The 23,342-nt window shown below is 41.9% G+C and overlaps 1 protein-coding gene across 1 annotated transcript in view; it reads left to right on the plus strand.

The window, feature by feature from the left end:
• ASPH (aspartate beta-hydroxylase) overlaps positions 1-23,342 on the plus strand; it is a 229,473-nt gene that overhangs the window by 192,347 nt on the left and 13,784 nt on the right. Inside the window, exons 22-24 of the mRNA XM_040487723.1 lie at positions 16,029-16,164; positions 22,155-22,246; positions 22,638-22,771. Coding sequence (XP_040343657.1) covers positions 16,029-16,164; positions 22,155-22,246; positions 22,638-22,771 — 362 coding nt within the window. The remainder of the gene's footprint in view (positions 1-16,028; positions 16,165-22,154; positions 22,247-22,637; positions 22,772-23,342) is intronic.

The raw sequence follows: 23,342 nt of genomic DNA on the forward strand, positions 1-23,342 counted from the left end.
AGTTACTAGTTCAATCAGTGAAATCTCTGGCCATGCATTTGCTAACCATCAAACTAACCCAGAAGAGGCTTTAGTGGTCATGCATGACAATAGAGTGACAGACTTAACAGAATTAATCCGAGAAAGTCACCAAACAAACAAGTAGCAACAGCAACGGAAATCAGCAACAACAAATGTTGGAGGAGGGCAGATCTGATTTCTAGAGTTGCCACATTATCTAAAATGTCTAGTTTCAACAAAAGTTACGTAACACACAAAGAAACAGAAGAGTATATATGTTACAGGAAAATACAGTCCATAGAAACCGTTCGTGAGGGGCCTAGATGCTGAACTTACTAGACAAAGACTTTAAATCAATGTTATAAATGTGCCCAAATAACTGAAAGAAACCATATCTAAAGAATTGAAGGAAATTATGACAGTGATAGTTCATTTAATAAAGGATATTAATAAAGACATAGAAATACAGAAAGGAACCAAATGGGAAATCTGGAGTGTTAGAGTACTAACACCTTGAGTGTAAAATGACCAGAGAGGCTTAGCAGCAGATTTGAGCTAATAGGAGAAATAATCATCAACCTTGAAGTTGGGTTGATTAAGATTATTCATACTAAGGAACAGAAAGAAAAGAGAATGAAGAACACAGTCTCTTGTGCACCGTCAAGTGTAACGATATATGTGTAATGGGGTCCTCAGAAGGAGAGAAGAAAGAGAGGTGGTAGAAAGATTATTGGAAGAAATAGTGGCCAAAAGCCTAGCAAGTTAGATGAAAGAGCTTACGTGACACATCCAAGAAGCTCAGTGAGCTTCAGGTACGATAACTCAAAAAATATGCTTAGACGCTTCTCGGGCTGTCAGAAGCCAAAACACAGCGAGTCTCTCGAAAGTGCAGAGGGAAAGAGAACTCCTTGTGGAAAAGGGATCCTCAATATGATTACTAGCTAAGTGGTCATTAGATACCACGGAGTCCAGAAGGCAGTGGGGTGACATTTAAATGCAGAAAGAAAAATAAAAAGAATTCCATAGCTAGCAAAATAATCTCAAACATAAAGGAGAAATGAAGACATTCCTAGAGAAATAAAAACTGGGAGAGTTTCGTGCTGGTGGACCAGCTCCCCAACAAAAGGCAAATGTTCAAGTTGAAATGAAAACACTAGATGATGACTTAAATCCACATGAAGAAAAAAGAGCATTCCAAAAGATAACCCCATGGGTAAACATGAAAGAGTAGATTTTTTTCCCTTGCCACTCTTCTTACATCTGATTTTTAAAACTGCCATGGGGTGCACACATAGATCAATAAAATAGAACTGAGAGTCTTACATTTGTGACCAGTTGCTTTTTTGATAAGGGTGCCAAGACAGTGCAACAGGGAAAGAATTGTCTTTTCACAAAAGGACAGGTTGGACAACTGAATATCAATCTGCAAAAAAATGAAGCTACCTCATACTCTACACCAAAAATGGAAATAGACCTAAATGTAAGAAGGAAAACTATAAAACTTGCAGAAGAAAACATAGAAATTAATTTCATAACATTGAGTTAGGCAGTGTTGTTGTTTTTTTAGATATGACACCAAAAGCACAATGACAGAAGTCAAAATAGAGAAATCAGATTTCATTAAAACTTACACTTTTGTGTTTCAAAGAACACAAGCAATAAAGTGAAAATAAAATCCACAGAATGAGAGGTGATATTTACAAGTCATTATCTGGCAAAGGACTTGTATCTAGAATATATTAAGAACTCTCTTTAACTCTAAAATATAGAGACAACTCGGTTTTAAAATGGGAAAAGATTTGAATAGACATTTCTTCAAAGAGGATCTATGAATGGCCAAGAAGCACAAAAAAAGATGCTGAATGTTATTCATCATTAGGGAAATGCAAATCAAAACCACAGGATACCTCTTAACACCCACTAGGATGGCTGTAACAAAAAAGATGAACATTAACAAGTGTTAGCAAGTACAAGGAGAAATTGGAGCCCTCAAACATGGCTGCTGGGAATGTCAAGTAATGCAGCCACTTTGGAAAACAGTACGGCAGTTCCTCAAAAAGCTAAACAGGGTAATAATGGCCCAGCACTTCCACTCCTAGGTATATACGCTCGTCCAAAAATCTGTACATGAATGTTCGCAATAGCATTATTCATAACAGCAAAAAAGTAGAAGCAATCTAAATGATGATTGAATGAGTAAACAAAATGTGGTATAACTACACGATGGCAATAAAAAAAATGACGTATTGATGTGTGATACAACATGGATGAACCCTAAAAAACATTACGCTGAGTGGAAGAAAACAGTCACAAAAGACCACTTATTTTGCGTGATTCTATTTATGTGAACTGTCCAGATTAGGCAAATGCATGGAGACAGAAAGTAGATTGGTGATTGCTAGGGACTGAGGAGATGGGATGAGGGAGTGACAGCTAATGGGTAAGCACTTACTTTTGGCATGATGAAAAGGTTCTAAAATAAAGTGGATGGTTGCACAACTCTGTGAATATATTAAAAACCACTGTATTATAAAAGTCAAATGAATTTTGGTATGTGAGTTATAGCTCAATAAATCTGTTTTTTAAAAAAGGAAACCATGATATTATATTGTAGTTCAAGTATGTTAAAAATAAATAGGTTTCTGGGGCGCCTGGGTGTTTCAGTCAGTTAAGGGTCTGACTTGGACTCAGGTCATGATCTCACGGTTTGTGAGTTTGAGCCCCGTGTCGGGCTCTGTGCTGACAGCTCAGAGCCTGGAGCCTTCTTCGGATTCTGTGTCTCCCTCTCTCTCTGCCCCTCCCCCACTCATGCTCTGTCTCTCTCTCTCTCTGTCAAAAGTAAGTAAACATTAAAAAAAATTTTTTAAGGGGCGCCTGGGTGGCTCCGTCGGTTAAGCGGTCGACTTCGGCTCAGGTCATGATCTCGCGGTCCGTGAGTTCGAGCCCCACATCGGGCTCTGTGCTGACAGCTCGGAGCCTAGAGCCTGTTTCAGATTCTGTGTCTCCCTCTCTCTGACCCTCCCCTGTTCATGCTCTGTCTCTCCCTCTCTCAAAAATAAATAAAACGTTAAAAAAAATTAAAAAAAAAAGTAAAAAAAAAATTTTTTTTTTAATAAAAATAAATAGGTTTCTGGGGGGTTGATGAAAAACACCTACCTTAACAATCATCAGTGAGACCACAGAGTGAAGCAGTTTAGAGCACAGGACTCCGTGGCCACATTGCCTATTTCTGGTATTTTGGTCCAGTCCTCGCTAGCTGTGTAACATTGCGCAACACTCTGTGTCTTTTGATTTCATTATCCGCAGTGTCTGTGGAAATGGGATTTGTTCCCTGACTGTTCAGATTTAACAAGTCACTAGGAAGTGCTCAGTAAGTATTAGTTATTACTTGTGATTTTAATTAGTTACCTTGTTTTCATAGAAAATACTTCTTAGTTTCCAAAATGCTTGGAAAGGCAATTTTGTAATATTGCGTATTATCAAAATAATAATGTAACATCTGTAGTGTATGTGTTTGCAGTCAATGCACTGAGCGCTTTTGTATATAGTACTTCTAATCTTTACAGAACTCTCCAAGATAGGTGTGTCTGTGCCCACTTATGTATGAGTAAAGGAGGGAGTAGAGAAATGAGGTTTGTCCATGGTTTCATATTTAATGCTGGCAGGGCTGGGATTTGAAGGAAAATCTTTGTCCCCAAAGTCCATACCTTCGCTGTAGCCCACTCTGCCCTCAGAGTTACTGGCGTCTGCTCTTAGTTTCAAGTCCTCCTTTTTGTCAATCCTGTATTTCAAAATCCAGTTTACCTAGACTTCTTGATTTCAGCCCTGCCTGCTTTAAGTTCTTCTTTATTTAAGAAGAAAAGCAGGACCTGTGCATCGATCGCAGGGTCCCCAGCTGCACAGAATCTTAGAGTGTGTGACATCTTGTGTTTGAAACTCAGTGCATTACTTGCTAACTGTCTTTCCTTGTAAAAATGTTAATATTGTGTCTGGTTATGACTTTCAAATAAGAAAGTAATTTCAAGGTGACCATCTGCCAATAATGACTGTGACAAGAGAGAGCCTGCTGTGTAAGGAAATCCAGGCGAGTGACCATTTAGTTGACAAACACTTGCACATCGATATTCCTTCCACTTTCAAGTTATATATATTTTGGATTTCTAGAGTTGCCACATTATCTAAAATGTCTAGTTTCATAACGTGCAAATTACATAACATGCAAAGATGCCCAATCCATGATTGGGTATTAACATCTTAAAGTGGAAACTTTCTAGATCAGGTAGCTGACATTAAAAAAAATTTTTTTTTAACGTTTATTTTTCAGAGAGAGAGAGAGACAGAGCGTGGGCAGGGGAGGGGGAGAGAGAGATGGAGACAGGATCTGAAGCAGGCTCCAGGCTTTGGGCTGTCAGCACAGTGCCCGACGCGAGGCTCGAACTCACAAACTGAGATCATGACCTGAGCCGAAGGCAGAGGCTTAATTAACCGACTGAGCCACTCACACACCCCATTTTTGGCCAAAATCTTTTTAGGATCCTTTTGGCCCTTATATGACAATTAACTATCATGGATAGCACATTTCCATTTAAATTATTCTCACTGTACAGTTTTCTTGAAGGCATGGGACAATGCATTATCTGTGTTTTTTCCTTTTGTTGAATGTTCAGTGTTTCCCCTCCTTCTGTAGTTTGCAATTTGGCAACTGGGTGCACTGGGGGTGGTAAGAGGCTATGGCAACTGATTGAAAAAAAAATTAGAGAAAAAATATCCCAATAGAGTTTTCTCTTTTAGGTGTATTTTCATTAAAAGCATGTAGGCTACTGCTCAAATTGCAAATATCAAAGCTATAAATGCTTTAGGGGTATTTCACATAGCAATTGAAACAAATGGATTAAAGTCTTTGCTAGGTTATAAATAGAAAAAATATCTCTTCTGGCCAGAGAAAAGCCACCATGCCGTCAGAGTTTTCCTCTTCCCTTTTGAGATTAGCTTTTTGATGTACATTTCTCCATTCCTAATATAGAAATCACTGTCCTAACATTGAAAACTCAACAGCAGCGAACAGCAACTGAAAACTACAGTTTAAAATAGACCTTTTGTATTTGTGTTTCCTGACACCTCTTTCTTTGCATTCATCACGGGCCAAAGGAAAAGTTTTGCATCCTTTTTCTGAGTTATTCAGAGCACCTGCTCTGAAGCAAATAGCATCACAGACAAGTTTCCCCTTCCTCATATTGTAGTTATATTAGTTGGAGGAGTGCCCAGTAATATTTTTCTGATGGCATGACACAGTGCATAAGAATGATTGATTAAAACGCTACTCTCCGTGTCGTCTTCCTTCAGACTGTGGCTTCTAATTAAGAAACCCATTGTGTAAGAATCACGTCAACCTGACAAAAATAAGACTTATACAGTAATATGTTAGTGGTTCAGCATTTCTGTCTATTCAACATTTCTGTCTGTGCAATTAAATATCTGAATGTTTCCACTGAACTGCTTTTGAAATGAAATGGATTAAGAAAGAAGAAAGAGTGTCAGATTTACAGTGGCATTAAGCTGTAAATTAAGAAGATAAGCAATTTTATATGAAAGTAGGGGTCGTCCTATAAAGAAGTGCTCAAAGCAGTTCCTTAAGATTAACATAACAGTTTAATCCTATTTTTCTAAATCAAACTTTAAACTTTGGGGATTCCAGTGATGGTTTCACACACACACAAAAAATGACAACCCAAGGTCAGTAGGGTCCAGAGAACTTGGAGAGTTAGAAGGGGGTATGACTCAAAGGGAACCTTCTAAAGGGGGCTCCGCAGTTGAAAACGTTAGTTTTCTTCTCAGCTCTGACCCCTCGGGAGGGTCATTTCACTCTCTGAGCCTCAGTTTCTTCATCTCTAAATTCAAAATAATTACATCAGTTTCTCTTCTGCAAGGTTTTAATGAGGCTCAAAAATGAAAACATGGGGTGCCTGGGTGGCTCCGTCGGTTAAGTGTCCAACTTTGGCTCAAGCCATGATCTCGTGGTCCATGAGTTCGGGCCCCACGTCGGGCTCTGTGCTGACAGCTCAGAGCCTGGAGCCTGCTTCGGATTCTGTCTCCCTCTCCCCTGCTCACGCTCTGTCTCTCTCTGTCTCTCAATAATAAATAAATGTTTAAAAAAAATGAAACAAAACACAGTCCAGTGAAAACCCTCCATGCTGGGTGTGCCTGTGTGTGTTTGCACAGGAGCCCTTAACAAGAGTCAGCACTCTGCTGAGCTTCTAGACTGGCGTATGATGACGATTTTGGCAACACAGCGAAAGAATACAATATTTTACATTCTCTCAATTATTTCAAACCGAAAGGTTGTTTTCCTTCTCCAGATGGAATCAGCATGTTTTCAGTATTTGTCAGTGAAAAAAAATGTCTGAAAATGGTCTTTATCTGTGACTCTCTTTGGGAACTCACAGTGCAGTGTTTAATATTTCAGAAAAATTGTGAACTGTATCTGTAGGATGGCACTCTATTTGCTGTGCCAAAATTTTGAATCCTGTTGGTCATGATCTGTGTCTTAGTACGCATCCACACAGGTCAATGTCTTACATATACGTATGTACATACATATTGTAGATATCTGTTTATCTGTTAGATAAGTGATTTATTGTATATATGCACAGAAAGCCTCCCCATCAGAATCCTAGCCCCTCGATATTTTCCTGTCACACTCTTAGTCTCTTGATATTAGGGACTTGGGGGGTTTTGCTTGTCTAGGACATAGCTCAGTGCACTGTTCCCTGTAGACGGAACAGGAAAGGGAGACGGTCCCTGTGTCCCCTTTTAATTTCCTCTAAAAATGTTGGCCCAGTGCCTGCCAGTCTGGCCTATGATATGAGGAATATGCATCTCATTTGCTCCCTGAAGCCCTCAGGCTGAATGTTTCCCCTGGTAACCTGGACTGTCTTTTCTCCTTTATCCCAGTAGTGGACACCCTTTCTCAGCCACTTTCTAGAAAGAGCCAAATCCCATTCTCCAAGACTTCTCTTGCCCCGTGCTGGGTGCCTCATCTTGCCGATTTTCTTCAGTAAGGATAATGAGCGACTGAATGTACAGACGGCATCCAGACCATACGTAAAACTAGAACCTTGACCCACAACCTGCAGCAAACTGCCTAGGAAACCACTCCCTTTTCTGTAATAAATAACCCAGGAAGCCAGCCTGCCGTAAATCAGACTTGCAGGAAGCCAGAGTAGCCAGGTAACAATCTCTAGTGACAATCCAGGAATCTAAAGAATAACTTCTGTAACAATTGGCCCCAAGTGGCCAGGACTTGATGAATAACTGACAGCCGCCTTAATGTTTATCCCTGCCTCCAACTTAGAACCAACCCAAGAAAACCAGAAATGCCCTCCTAACCAATCACATCGGATGCCCACTTCTAGTTACCTGCCAGCAGCCTACACTCAGGGTACCCCGGAACGTTTCCTTTTTTTTTTTTTTTTTTTTTTTTACCTTTAAGCTTTCCTGCTTCTCTTCCACAACAAGTGATGGTGGCCGACTCCCTTGCTATGGCATGCTGTGAATAAATAGCCTTTGCTTTTCTCATTCAGTTGGTCCTCATTTGTTGCCGCAATAAGAAATGTCAGATACTTCCTGTTATCTTTCTGTTCAAACTTGAAAAATAGGAAATCATTAAAATGCATTCGTTCCAGCAAGAGATTGCTTTTTTAAACGCTACTAATTTCCCCAGAGATTTTATTAAAATTCTCGTAAAGGCAGTTTGCTGTGAGAACATTATACTCACTGTGCCATTTTCTGCGATTGCGTAACTTCAGCTCAGTGCTCAGAGAGATGCCCTCCACCCTGGGCTGTTCTCTCTAAGGCAAAGTCCACTACTCATGTCTTATCTAGGATATGCTACCCGTTGTTTCATGATCATGGTGTAACGTATAGACATGTTTGGGCTAAGACTCAAGCTGAATTCTATCTCCCCAAAAATTAGATATGCAATTCCCCAAATGATTAACTATAACATGTTCATAGCCAATTAGATAACATTTGGTACATATTGTTCTAAGGTCCTGTTGTTAACAATGCACAAACTCTGCCTAGCACAGTCATTGGGCACATGCCATCTCTGAATTTAGAGTCAGAACCTTACAAGGTACGTACATATCTCTGGGACTTCTCAGTTGCCTCTCTCTGCGTTTGCCACTTCCCTTTTTCCTAACAGCTAATCATACAGTTACCTACCTAATCTTTTTTATGTTACTCTGAGCTCTAAGAGTTCTTGTGTTGTCTTGTCCACATGTTGAAAGCATTGCTTTTCCTGCCTTTTTCATGACATGTTTTATTTCGTTCCTATAAATGTAGTTTTCCATGTTGATGTGAGTTTATTCCTCATCCCCTTCCATCTGTTATTTGCTCTCTTAGTTGGAACTAGTTCTAACTTGGATGTACGTTTGCGTTCTGTGTTGACGGTGTTCCCCCAAATTCAAGCCCTGATCCCCAGTATCTCAGAATGGGACTGTATTTAGAGACAGGGTCATTAAAGAGGTAGTTAAGTTAAAATGAAGCCATTGGGGTGGGCTGTAATCCAGTATGCCTAGCGTCCTTACAAGAATGGGAAATTTGGACATGTAGAGGGATGTGGGCACACATAGATGAAAAACCAGGTAAGGACACAGCTAGAAGATGGCCTTCTACAAGCCAGGGAGAGAGAGTGCAAAAGACACCAACCCTGCGACACCTTGACCCTGGACTTCCAGCCTCCAGAGCTGTGACACAATAGCTTTCTATTGTTTAACTCACCCGGTCTGCGGTATTTATATGCTATGGCAGCCTACGCAAGCTAATACCATTAGTGAAGAAAGTCTCCTTACTTAGCAATCTGCAGTGTTTACTTACTGCCTTAGCAAAAACATTTCTCTGAGCAGTTCTATTTTCCTACATAGAAAAAAACATTTAAAGCTCAGTTAGGTGAATGCTGCTTGATTAAGACGAAATTAAAGTGATCTTATGTCAGACTTCAAGCATCATAATCGATTCTGTCATCATCTGACCACATCGTGGAATTAGGCGTTCACCACCCAAGAGGTGAAAAGAAATTAGGGTGACAATCAATCAATATATGGAGTAGCAGAGTTGGATTTAAAATGTGAAATATGATGTCGAGAAATTTTTTTTCTTCTCTCTACTTCCTGTCTCTGTCCTGTGAAACGTCATCACTTTGAGTTTGGTGAGGTTTTGAAGAGGCATTCCGGGGACTAATAAAGGGTTTTTGCAGGCTAATAAGATTTTGTTTCTGAGTTTTCCTGGAAGGTCAGATTATGTATCACAAGTCCCTTCTAGCCTATGAGAAAAGAAGGTAAATAAATAACAATCCACATTTAGAGATCTGTAGAATATATGAGTGAAGAAAGATTACGCAGAACTGAGCCATACATTTAATACTTCCCACATGAAATCTCTCAAATGATAATAAAATAATTTTTTAAAAATGACTTTAAAAAAAAAAAGCAGGAGAGAGACAATAACAGATGAACAGTGTCAGCATGTTTTTTTGTTTGTCTTCTGAAAATGTAAGAGAGAAGTATCTGACTTGGCGAGCCCAAGAAAGCTCAAACCCAAGTGATGGCAGAGGGGCTTCCAAAGAGAAGGAATCGAAGGTAGCTGCTACTACAGCAATTGCATGGCCTCCAAGAACAGGCCTCTCTCTGCCTTCATTTCAGATGCTCAGTGAAAAAAAGTGGCTTGATGGTGCCCCCAGCCACCCACCCAGCCTGAGGCCTGCCAACCCTAGACCCTCCCCTTTCACACCTCCCGATCATTGTCTCAGTTCCTGCAGGACACCCAGTGTGAAAGAAGATAAAGAACAAACAGGAGGAGTGCTGTAGCTCAGGGGAAACGGAAAATGCAGGAAGCAGATGCCAACACAAATAATATCTGTAAGACCCTCAGAGCTGTGAGGGACTGGAAAAAAGAATAGGTAGGATACTGTGGAAAGGAAACAAGACCCAAATAGTGCTGTCTCAGACATGTATGGAATATGATTTGCAAAAGTAGGAATTTCATAACAGTACTGGAAGCTAAGTCAAGAAAATCTCCCAGTTGGGAAAACAAAAAACAAATTGAAAATAGGGAAGTTAGGGGCGGCTGCGTGGCTCAGTCAGTTAAGCGTCCAACTTCAGCTCAGGTTATGATCTCTCGGCGTGTGAGTTCAAGCCCCGCGTCGCGCTCTGTGCTGACAGCTCAGAGCCTGGAGCCTGCTTCAGATTCTCCCTCTCTCCCTGCCCCTCCCCAGCTGGTGCTCTGTCTCTCTGTCTCAAAAATAAACAAACATTAAAAAAACTTTTTTTTTTAAAAAAAGGAAAATAGGGAAGTTAGGAAAACTAGAAGCTCAATTAAACAAACCAAAGAAGTTCCAGAAAGAATAGGGAAGGAATGGAGAAGAAATTATTAAATACAACTGAAAAATGTGAGTTTCCATATTGAAGGGACAGGTAAATGACCAGCACTTACACTAAGGCATAGTTCCAGGAAATTTCCAGAAGCTGGAAACAAAGAGAAGATTTTAAAATCCTCATTATCATTGCTGTACTTAGGCAATGATACTTTCAGCACATTTAATTTAGAGACTGTTGAGGGAAGTAGGAATATTTCACTCTCAAGGCACGGTGGACAAGTAAATTGCTCAATATCACATGGCTGGTAAAAGTGGGAGAGTCAGATTTCCAAAGCAGGCAGTCTAGCTTCATACCTACTATTCTGTACTGACTTCCTTTAAAGTTTTCTGAGGGACCCCCCCCCAAAAAAGGGACCCAAAAAAAGGCACCTAAAAGTTCAGATTTCCCAACAGCAACACTAAATTATAATATAATGTAGCATTGCTTTCAGAATTCTCAGGAGAAAGTATTTACTGCCTAGAATTCGGTACATTGCCCCGCCTTCAATCAGATGTAAATATAGCTTCAGATATTTTCAGAAGTTTAGTTTTACCTGCGCCATACCCTGCGTTCTTGGGAACAGCTAGAATGCAATAATTAGGAAGGCCAGTACCTGGCAGGAGCCAGACGAAGTTCCCTGCTGATGCTTGCCCTGCAGGCCCAGACAACAGCCAGTCCAGATCAAAGCAAGGCTGATGGCTACTGCACCGTTGTCCTCAGAAAAAGAGAGGAAGAAAGGAGTGGCTTATATGATGTGTTTGGTAAAGGGTAGAATGGTATCAAGAGATTTTCTATCACCCTTTTAGTGCTATAGAATTCTCTAAGCGCATTACAGAATGAAGCCAAAGGAAAGGGGGAAAAATGTGGAATGAAGTGTAGTCACTCCAGTACTACTCAGGGGTGAATGATCCCTCATTGTGATAACAGTATAAAACCTTAAGGTGAATTTACGCAGATGTACGAAAGACTCGTGAAATTAGCTGTATTGCAGGATGGAGAAGAGGGAAAAGAAGACATCGGATTGTTAACTTGTTACTTTTCCTAATAGAAGTGTTCAAAGGAATTAACTGGGGTTGGACTCAGGATGGGGGAAGAATTGAGTGAGACACTGTTGCTTTTATTGTAAGACCCGTAGTACTATTTGACTTTTAAAAATGTTTAATTTTATTCTTTTAATTTTTTTTAATGTTTATTTATTTTTAAGAGACAGGGAGCGCAAGTAGGGGAAGAGCAGAGAGAGAGGGGGGGACAGAGGATCTGAAGCAGACTCTATGCTGACAACAAAGAATCCCACGTGGAACTCAAACCCACGAACCATGAGATCATGACCTGAGGCAAACTCAGACATTTAACTGAGCCACCCAGGTGCCCCCCAAATGTGTGTTTTTAAGAATAAAAATATGGAGAGAAATTTAACTATTTAACTAGAAGAATCAGTTTGGCTTTAGTTTGCTTCTTTAAAGACATTATATAAGAAATCTGTTTTGGGAGAAGACTTTAAAAATTCATCTGAGGCACCTGGGTGGCTCAGTCGGTTAAGCATCCAACTTCAGCTCAGGTTATGATCTCTTGGTCTGTGCTGACAGCTCAGAGCCTGGAGCCTGCTGCAGATTGTGTCTCCCTCCCCCTGCCTCTCCCCTGCTCACGCTCTATCTCTCTCTCAAAAATAAATAAACATTAAAGCAAAATGTTTTCATAAAATTTTAAAAATAAATAAAAATAAAAATGGACCTAACCTAATTTGATGTTGAAGAGAAAAGCATACCATCCAGGTGAATGAGCACAATATCTGGGACGTGAGGACCATGCCCTGAACTGCTTGGGAGTGGGGGTTGGATTCAGGAGAAACAGGAGAACTGTAGTGTGTCGTGGGATTAATGAGGCTCGAAGCTGGGGACGCCACGTCAAGATGACTCGAGTGCCAAATGTAAGCGAGGTTTAGCAAAAGTCACATGCCCGTGATGGGTTTATGAAGCCACGTAGCGTTGTAACAACAATCCGATCTCTGTGCTCTCTAGTCTCTGTTGCCACAAGAAGGAACGTGACTTACAAGCTGTTATCTTCTCGGCAACCAACGCAAGTATCAACCCTGTCGTCGTTTCTCGGTTTTATGAAATGGGTGTATTTAGGGTCAAAGAAGTAATATTTTAGATGAGTCCTTTAAAAAGGTAGGCATGGCCTGGTCTGTGTGAGCCTTCAAGTTCCTGTTGGACATCTGAGTGGTATTGCTATAGAGAAATTCATATCCTTTCTCTCTCTCTTTGTCATACACACACACACACACACACACACACACACACACACACTGCGTAATTAGGTTTGGTGTTTAGTCCCCTGTAATCATGTGAATTTTATACAATGTGGTTCCTCAATTTATGCCTAAAAATAAAATTCCCACGTCCCATCCCTAATTTCTCCCTGACACCGATAAAAGAGACCGTGCCATATCTTTCCAAAGTTGAAAAAAACAAAAAAACAAGTACACTCATTACTTTGGTAAAAGGCAGCCTGATTGTAAGTAAAATTTTAAAAATTTTATTTAGTACAAATGTAAAAAATAAATAAAAGATAGTTGTGTGTAGTGATGCTTTCCCTTTAACATTCTCCTTAGGGCTTCAGGGCCCTGTTTTAGTAACTAAAGATCAGCTGTTTGCAAAGATTTCCCTAACATCAGCTTTCAGAAGAAATGAAGGAAACTTCTAAAATACCAGGAGGGAAAAATGGAAGAGCCTGCTGTGTAAGGCTCCCGTAACCTCATCTGAAAAGTAACTTCATGTGTTAGAAAGGTCATTCTCCCCTCATATGCGTGCTAGTTTAACACGAGTCTAACCGAATTATCCATCACAAGGAGTGTTGGCGATTGGTCCATTTAAGAAGATGTGAATATATGGGGAGCATTTTTTTTTCTTTTCCATAATCTTGGGATTCTTGAAAACGACCATCATGCCAAAGTGAGGGCTTTTGAGTATCTTTTTATTGGAATTCTGTCTTTGACTTGCTATTTATGAATCACCTACTTGGGATGAAGTAGCGTTGGAATTACTGATGAACAGCACCAGCGTGAATCAGTGTGATGGTAGCTACAGCTTTGGATTTTGACACAAATCAATAGGTGGGTCTCACAGAAATAGCAGCGTAAAATGGGTAAATTGGTGTAGCCACCGTGGAAAACAATATGGAGGTTCCTCAAAAAATTAAAAACAGAACCACCATATGACCTGGCAATCCTACTTCTGGGTATATATCCAAAGTGAGATATTGAAGAGATTTTTGCATTCTCACATTCGTTGCACCATTATGCACAATAACCAAAACAGAGAAACAACCACAGTCTCCATCAACGGATGGATAAAGAAGATGTGATATATGTACACATAAACACACATGTACACACACACACTGGAATATTATTCAGCATAAGAAGGAAGGAAATCCTGCCATTTGCAACAACATGGATGGACCTTGAGGGCATTATGCTAAGTGAGATAAGCCAGACAGAGAAAGACAAATAATGTAGGGTATCACTTACATGTGGGACCTAAATTTTAAAAAAGAAAAAGTCAAACTCCTAGACAAGGAGAGTAGAAAAGTGGTTGCCAGGGGCTAGGGTGGCATGGGACAGGGGGTGGGGGGCGTGAAGGAAATAGGGAGACGTTGGTAAAGGGTATCAACTTTCATCCATAAGATGAATAAGGTCTGAGGATCTAATTAACATGGTGACTGTAGTTGATTACACTGTATTGTCTAATTAAAATGTGTTAAGAGAGTAGAACTTAAATGTTCTCAGCAAAAAATTTAAAAGTTAAAAAATAAAAGATAAATTTGTGAGGTGATGAATGATGAATGTGTTGATTAACCAGGTGGAAGAAATCCTTTCACAATGTATTTTTACATCAGATCACCACAATGTACGCTTTTAAGTATCCTACAATTTTATGTGTCAGTCATACCTCAATAAAGCTGACATTTAAAAAAGAAATAAGCCAGTAGACTCAAAGAAATGGAGGGGGAAAAAAGTAGAAAATCAGTAATCTTAAAATCTGGGTCTTGCCCTAGAATATCTTAATGTCACGTGATATAACAAGTGTTTGGCCGAAGTTCAAGCCATGTTTTCATACAAATCTCTGAGGGCACCCGTCTCTCAGGGCCCTCTGCCTATGCAGCCTTCCTGACTCCTTGTCTTTCTTCCTACACTGAATCATGAATTCATAAAGCACGGGTTGGTAAACACTTCACACATTATCTCATGCCTTGCTCTGTCCAAGAATCGGTCAACCAGTTTCGCTTGATTGATTCAAAAGATAGAGAACCATGTTTTACAAAGTACCTTAATCCCTTTTCGGGGAGCGCTAATTGTTATTTCCATTTTTTGTGTGTCAAAATTTTTCTCTTTGTGGGGCGCCTGGGTGGCTCAGTCAGTTAGGCGTCCGACTTCTGCTTAGGTCATGATCTTGCGGTCTGTGAGTTCGAGCCCCGCGTCGGGCTCTGTGCTGACAGCTCAGAGCCTGGTGCCTGTTTCAGAGTCTGTGTCTCCCACTCTCTGACCCTCCCCCGTTCATGCTCTGTCTCTCTCTGTCTCAAAAATAAATAAACATTAAAAAAATTAAAAAAAATTTTTTTTCTCTTTGTTTGTAACTTACTAGTTCTGGTTCCATGCTCTGGAGCCCTGATCCTTGTTGAAATCAGGTACTGTGTTCCTCTCTATCCATGTACCCATATACTCAACTATTCCATCCACCTCCTTTTAACCTAGAAATGTTGGGCATTGTTAACATTTCAAAATCCTGGTTTAGCTGTACGATTAGTCTCATTGTACAGTAGGAAAGCAGGTTTCGTTCTTTCTTCTGAGGGTCGTTCTCGTTTGCCACTCCACCTGCTCACTCCGGCCTCCTTTGTCCTCTGTCCTGCCCTCGTCAACATCGCAGCATGGTAGTGAGGATTACTAGGAGGCGAGAGCTCCAGAATGCTCCTTCCGCCGGTCTGCCAGCATGTGCCTGGCCACTCCAGGCTGTGCTGGTCCTAAGCCCACTTTCTGACCGGGGCTAACCACCCTTATAAATAAGAAGTCAAAGAAATAGGTTTGTTTGGCTGAATTCTAAACACGAGGGCATTTATTTGCTTTGTTTTGCTGTTCACTCTGTAATTCATCAAAAGTCCCAGTGGACACGTTTCCAATGTCATTAAAATGTGATTAACGTTCACCGTGTTGAATGGCATCTTCCCGAGGACCTCTGTTGGAAGATGAACTCTGTGATTTGCAACCCCCTTTGGACGCCGGGGTGTGACATGCAGGGTCACATGTGCCAGGATCGGCAAGAGCAATGGTCTTGTTCGCTTCCGATCTTAACAAAACAAGACACTTACGTTTTGGAGGGGACTGTTGTCTGAGGGGTTATTGAAATTTTTATGTGGCAAAGGCATTCAGTTCTCAAAAATGATAGGGCTTCTTTTAAGCCCTTGACAGGAAGTCCCAGAGGAAATTGAAATAAGCAAGTAGTTGAGAGCACAAATTTCGTTACTGTATGAATCAGATAAACAAACAAAAATCTGAGAGTCATTATAATGACTCCCAGGGATTTTTTCGGTCCAGTAACACCAGAATCTTCCTTCTAGTCCTTAGAAAGAAACTGGAAGTTAATCCGCGATGAAGGCCTTGCAGTGATGGACAAAGCCAAAGGCCTCTTCCTGCCTGAAGATGAAAACCTGAGGGAGAAAGGCGACTGGAGTCAGTTTACGCTGTGGCAGCAAGGTGAGCTCTTGACTTCTAGATGAAAAAATACGTTAGCTAAACCCATCATTGTTTCTTTAAACTACATGTGAACATTTACTGGTGTATGTGTGTGTGTGTGTGTGTGTGTGTTCACATGTGTATTTGGATAAATATATAAATAGTATTTTGATTCATCTGGTCTTTCCCATTAAATGACATGTTACAGGGGCACCTGAGTGGTTTCGTATGTTAAGCCTCTGACTTCGGTTCAGCTCATGATCTCATGGTTCATGAGTTCGAGCCCCCACATCAGGCTCTCTGCTGTCAGCACAGAGGCTGCTTCAGATCCCCTGTCCCAGACCTTCTCTCTCTGCCCCTCTGCTGCTCACTATCTCTCTCTCTCTCTCTCCAACATCAATAAACATTTTTAAAAAATGATATGTTACAAAGACTAGCCCTGTTGTGTAGGCTTAACTGAAAGTCTACCATGCGCTAATTACTATCTTAGAAAGGACCTACCCTGAGCCTTATTTGCTCTGTAGCACAGAGATGATGTCGCGTGCCAAGATGGAGTCACCATGGGTCGGAGATGATAACAGTCCAGAGTGACAGGTGTGACAGAGTGACAGGAGATAATGACTAGTGTCTGTGCTCCTCAAGAACAGGAAGTGGTTCACATTCCACCGAACATTCCTTGGGCTGAACCCGGGCTCGGGCACATACGCAGGACTCCAATATGTGTGTGTTCAGTGAGTGAATATATCAATCTGTCCTGTAGATGAGGAGCATTGGATTTTATGTGTAAGGCTCTTTCCAATTCTCTTCTTGAGAAATCAAGTCAACCTGGGTTAAGGGCCATCCAAAAACAGACCCGTGGTGAAGAGTCCGCTGCACCAAATAAATCGAGAGGACAGGCGGTGGGGCTTACATCGAAGGACAAGTAAGCACATTTTCCTGCCTTGTGCTCTCGGAATGGTTTGCACAGAAGAGAAGAGCTGCTTCAGTAACGTTTTCAAAGACAGTCTCTCAGAAGAGAGATCCCATGATTGTTATAGGCTGTCAGCTTTCTTGCCAACAAGGTTTTTTTTTAAGGGAGTGACAGGGTCACTATGTGAACAACATGCTAAACCCGTCCGCTGGCAACTCGCTAGAATGCATGAATTGTGTTGGCCTTAAGCATTCACCAGTTCATCTGATGCCTCGGTGGCATTAATACGCTTCTGCACCAGCGTCCTTATGCCCTCCTAGAACAGTGCTTCCGTACAGCAGGCCTCCTGGCAGTAATTTCCAGAACCACAGTCTCTGCTATAAACAGGTGCTTTGATAAAGTTGAAATCGACAGGGCATTATAGGCAGATAGAAGTTATCAAGCGGGGTGCCGTGCTCGTTCAGTCACTGGAGCATGCAACTCTTGGTCTCAGGATTGTGAGTTCAAGCCCCCCGTTGGGTGTGGAGCCTACTTAAAAAATAATAAATAAATAGATAGATAAATAAATAAATAAATAAATGTTTTAGGCAAGCAAGAAAAAAATAATGGGGACAAGATTTGGTTGAAGGCAATATTTTGACTCAAATTTCCGCATTTAAAAAAAATGTAATTGTGACAAAATGTATTCCTTAAGCTGTAATATGTGATATTTTTCACTTGTATTATTTCCAGAGAGTGACTGCATTTCTAGCTTGATTTCCATTTTGACTCCAAATAGTTGACCCGTGTGTGTATTGGCCCCCCCCCCCCCCCCCCCCCCCCCCCGGTGGATATCATAAGTATGTGTTTTCCAATTAGTTGCAGTTAATTACACAGAAATTAATTTCTAATTGTATTTTTTTGTGTGTGCGTCCTAAGAGAATAGAAGTCACGTGGTTCCTCTTTTAGGAAGTTTTGTTAAGGTTTTTTGTGGCCTTTCGTTTGTGGTTCCAGGATTCTGGGAGGAATCCAGGAGCCAGTTTCTATGAACACATTCACAGTTTAAAGAATTTCGAAGACAACTAGTACCATAGCTTGCACGGACGCAGGGTGGAATCCTTGAAGCCAGGTGCCCTCTCAGGCCCTGTGGTGCAGAAACTGGAGAGAGAATCCTGTGGTGAGGTGGGGGGGGGGGGGGGGCGCGATGGAGGGAGATATGAGGAAGAGAGGCAGCAGGGCAGTCTCAGCCACACTGAGAGCTCAGGTCCACACAAAGAGGCTGCTGAATATCTGAATTAGTTGACGTAGTGGTCATCTAGTCTAGTCAGGAGAGGATGCTGCTAGATGGTTGAAGGCCATAAAGCTATGGCTGGAAATTCCATTTTTCTCCAAATGGTACTGGGTCTTGTAGTGGGTCTCCAGGTAACATCATCAAGGCTGAAGAATATTCCTTTTTTTAAAAAAATTTTTTTTCAACGTTTATTTATTTTTGGGACAGAGACAGACAGAGCATGAACGGGGGAGGGGCGGAGAGAGAGGGAGACACAGAATCGGAAACAGGCTCCAGGCTCTGAGCCATCAGCCCAGAGCCCGACACGGGGCTCGAACTCACGGACCGCGAGATCGTGACCTGGTTGAAGTCGGACACTCAACCGACTGCGCCACCCAGGCGCCCCTATTTATTCCTTTTTAAAGAGACAACTGTTGGGGCACCTGGGCGGCTCAGTCGGTTGAACGACCGACTTTGGCTCAGGTCATGATCTCACGGTCTGTGGGTTCAAGCCCCGCGTTGGGCTCTGTGCTGACAGTTCAGAACCTGGAGCCTGCTTCGGATTCTGTGTCTCCCTCTCTCTCTGCGCCTCCCTTGCTTGCTCTCTGTCTCTCTCTCTCAAATATAATAAACATTAAAAAAAAAAATTTAAAGGGACAACTGTTTGGACTTGGAGGAAAAGAATCAACAAATGTAAATAATGTTTTTTTTTTTTCCCTAAAAATGTGTTTTCACATTGCTAAGTGAATGTCATGGAATGTTTCTTTTGCTCGTACTTATCAATTATCACCAGCAGTGAACAGTAAAATATGTGGTTGGCAAATACACCGTATGTGTGCACTTTTTCTTCCCGAGCCCATAGGAGATAGTGCTAACCAGTCTCAGTAGCCTTTCTGGATAAGCTCAAGCTGAACCTTGGAGTCCTTCTCAACACGGTGTTCTAGGGAGCCGCTGACAGTTGGTCAGATTCGTCGTGCAAGACGAACCTGTTGTTATCCCAGCAGAGCCTTGAAACTTAAGAAAGACAAAACCCAAGACCTTTAAACATCCCACCTCCGTGAATATTTCTTATAAAGTATTTTTCACATGTAAATGAAATATGCAACTGATTCTTCCAAATCTGCATTGATAAAACTCCTTCTAGGGCCATCTTCTCCCAAGTCCATCGCTTCTTCAGAGTTAGTTTAAACTCGGTGAGAAATAATCAGACAGCAGTAAGGCCACATTGAATCCCGGCACTGGACAGTCTTCTCCTCAGCGGAGGGAGCTGCTTTTCACAGCTGCTTTCTAACCCACGATGTGACCAAGCTGTAAATTATGCTGAAAGCAGAGGTTTTGGAGACCAGCAACCCCAAACTGGAGGCCTGGCTGCACCATTCGTTAGTTGTGCGATGCAAACATGTTCCTGAATCTCTGAGCCTCAGATCCTCATCCGAAAAAGGACAATGAGAACCGTGCCTCAAGTATGGGGTTGTTACTAGAATCAGTGAGTGCTCTCGAAAGATCTGGTACACAATTATCCACTAAGTGAGAGTGGCACTACTTTTTATTACCTAATAACCGTATGTTACATAATAATAACAGTAAGGGAGGGGCGGTCTTAGGTCATGATTACTTGGGTCATGGTTAAGAACATGGACTCTGGGTCCAGTTTGGCTGAATTCCTGCTGGGTCACCTCTCTGTGCCTCAGTTCCTCTTCTCTAAAGCACAGCTCTGACGGCACCTCCCTCGCCAGGAGTTGTAGGCATCAGATGAGTCCTTTTAAGTATGTCAGGTGGTTCCTGGCCCACCGTGAGCACCATGGAACTGTGGTTGCATTCCTAAATCCTCACCATCATGTGCGAATACCTAAAGCTGCCGATGGAAATCCACGAATGCCAAGCATCTATTACATGGAGAATATGTGTTTACAGAGTAGAAAAGATTTATGTGTCTTCAAAGGCTAAAGATGTTCATATTTAGCCCTGACCAAGTGGCAGTCCTAGTGAAACCCAATCCATTAGGTTACCCTTCATTAAGGTCCAACACACCTGTTCTCTAAGGGGCACCTGCTCAGTCCTCACTACCGCACCCATGGAAAGTCCAGCCACTTCTGGCTGTTCCTGAAGCCTCCAGACTTCACTTAACTGCTGCCTGCACAGCACAGAACCCAGAATCGGGGCTTTCTACCAGGCCATCCCCAGATCCTGCATATGGGAAGTCATGGGAAGCTAGGCTTAAAAATGCTTTATGATGACATGATACAGGAATCTGTTTGGTCAAACTGCCATTTATCATTCAACTCCATTAATCACTAAAAATAACAAATAATACTTTACTCAAGGGGCAAAAAGATTACTTAGGAAAAGCTACTGTACATATAGAAATTGTTTTCTAGAACATTGGGGTCCATTTGAAGAAAACACTTTTTTCTTAAGTTTATTTATTTATTTTTGAGAGAGAGAGAGCAGGGGTGGGGCAGAGAGAGGGAGATAGAATCCCAGTCAGGCTCCACACTGTCAGCACAGAGCCCAGTGTGGGGCTCGAACTCACAGAACTGTAAGATCATGACCTGAGCAAAAATCAAGAGTCAGACGTTTAACCAACTGAGCCACCCGGGCACCCCAAGGAGAATACCTTTAAGTTGCATTCCTTGTCACTCATTTTATTCTTGGTATATGATTATCCTGGGACACAACTAAAAATTAAATAAAGTTAAACTTTAAATAAAGTTAGATGTAGCAGTCCCTTGTAGGACTCTTGAATAGGGAATTACAGTTTTTCTATCTGTAAAAAAAAAAAAAAAAAAAAATCGATCATTTTTCTCCATGAGAGCAAATAATGCCGTGTACATTTCTGAGCATGTCTTTTCTAAAACACAGTTATTTTGTCAATGGTGAAGAAATTTATATAGTTCAGGATGCTTAAGACTATGTCCCCAAATCTGTGCTCCTGACACTGTCACTTAGAGAAAAACATCATCTCTCAGAGACGCCTTCCCCTGTTCATTTACATCCTCTTCTTTATCAACGTATGAAGAATGATCTGTACAATGAAAATGACATTGAATTCCCATGAAAAATGTTCAGGTAACTCTTTGCTATAGTCCTAGGAATGCATTTTTAGGTTAGAAACATAAGCTGGTTTTTTCCTTAGGGAGTCTCCTGTGACTGCTGTAACAAATTACCACAAATTTAGTGGCTTTCAAATGACACAAGTGTATTATCTTCACAGGTCTGGAGGTCTACAGTGGTCTCCCTGGGCTAAAATCAGAGTGTCCTCAGGGCCATATTCCCTCTGGAGGCTCCAGCTCCTGGAGTCTACCCACATTCCTTGACTTGAGGTTGCTGTCCATCCTCAAAGCCAGCAGTGGCCGGTCAAGTCTTTCTCCTTCTGTATCACTGAGACACTATTCTGCCTCCCTCTTCCACATTGAAGGACTCTTTGATGACATGACACCCATCCACTTTATCCAGGACAATCTCTTTATTTTCAGGTCGGCTGATTGGAGATCTCAATGTCTTCTGCAACTTGTATTCCCCTTGCCATGTAACATAACATATTCATAGGTTCCTGCTTGCAACGTGGACACCCTTGGGAGGGGGGCATTATTCTGCCTGTCACCGGGAGAAAAATAGGATTCGGCACTCACCTTGTCCATTAGGCATCCTTAGTCAAATCGTCCAACGCTGAGTGGAGATTTCTGGTCATTGCCCTGCTCGTCTGCGGGTGGAAGACACTTTATGCTTTGTCTTCTAGCCTCCTCATTCCCAGTGAGGGGGATGATACAGATCGCCCATGGGCAAAACAGGATGAGCTAAAATTTTACTGTGATTTGTTTCTAACGATGGTTGCACCATTCCTTCTTCTAGGAAGAAAAAATGAAAATGCCTGTAAAGGAGCTCCTAAAACCTGTTCTCTACTCGAGAAATTCCCCGAGACAACAGGATGCCGAAGAGGACAGGTAGTACCTAGCGTGTCTTTGGTGACCCGAAGAACACAGTCATCGGGAATAAAGGAACGCTAATGTTTATAAAGCGCCAGTTATTGCTTTGGGCCAAACAGAGGCCTCTTTTTTTTCTTCTCTCTTTAACAAAACGCCATTCCGTGTGGTCGATGGCAGAGCGGAGGGTGGAAGATGTTCAGTGTTTATCGCTTCGTGGAAAATGAGAGTCCTTATCTTCAGTTCCTTCACCAAGAAACTAGACGAGAATATACATTCTCAGTCTTCCCAAGTAATTCCTTCTTGGAAGAAGTAATTACTTTCCCAAGTGATCCTTCTGCGGTCACTTTAATGTAGCATTTCCTCCACCCCTCGATGCATGGATGACCGGTGGGTTACTTTTTCTGCGCAGATCAAGTATTCCGTCATGCACCCGGGAACCCACGTGTGGCCGCACACGGGCCCCACCAACTGCCGGCTCCGGATGCACCTGGGCTTGGTGATTCCCAAGGAAGGCTGCAAGATCCGATGTGCCAACGAGAGCAAGTATGTTTCCTGCCATTGTTTCCTCTCGTATCACCTCCGAAGAGGGGTGTTCCTTACAACCAGTCTGTGTTCAGTTGGGTTATTTCTCTTCCTTTGTAACTGGAGTAGGCTGGAGTGGGTGATACTAATCCACACTCTAGTCTGTGCCCCTTCCTTGTGCTTTCCGTGAGTCTGGAGAGACTCCTCGGGTCTAGGGCCGCCCTCCCTAATCATTTCTCCCCACACCATTGTCATCTCAGTGAAGAGCCTTCTCGCTTCTCTTTCTAGATGGACAGACTTGCACTCAGGACCAACCATCTTGTGCTGAGCCCTATACAGATTACACATTGTGTTTATTGCTCTACAACTTGAATTATTCATCGATGCAGAGGGTCCCCCTTCCTGAAGAAAATGCCCAGTGATAGTTACGTGTGTTGCTCTAGGGGAGGCAGCATGGGGCAACAGAAACAGGCTGTGTGTTTCAAATCCCAGGCTGCCTTTTTCAAACCCCAGCTCTGCCACCTAATCCTGTGTAACCTGGGCCCATTCCTTAATCCCTTCGAACCTCAGCCTCCTCACTTACGAAATTGGC

This window comes from Herpailurus yagouaroundi, unplaced genomic scaffold (genome assembly GCF_014898765.1).
Source record: "Herpailurus yagouaroundi ecotype Mexico unplaced genomic scaffold, PumYag 165, whole genome shotgun sequence".
Taxonomy (NCBI): domain Eukaryota; kingdom Metazoa; phylum Chordata; class Mammalia; order Carnivora; family Felidae; genus Herpailurus; species Herpailurus yagouaroundi.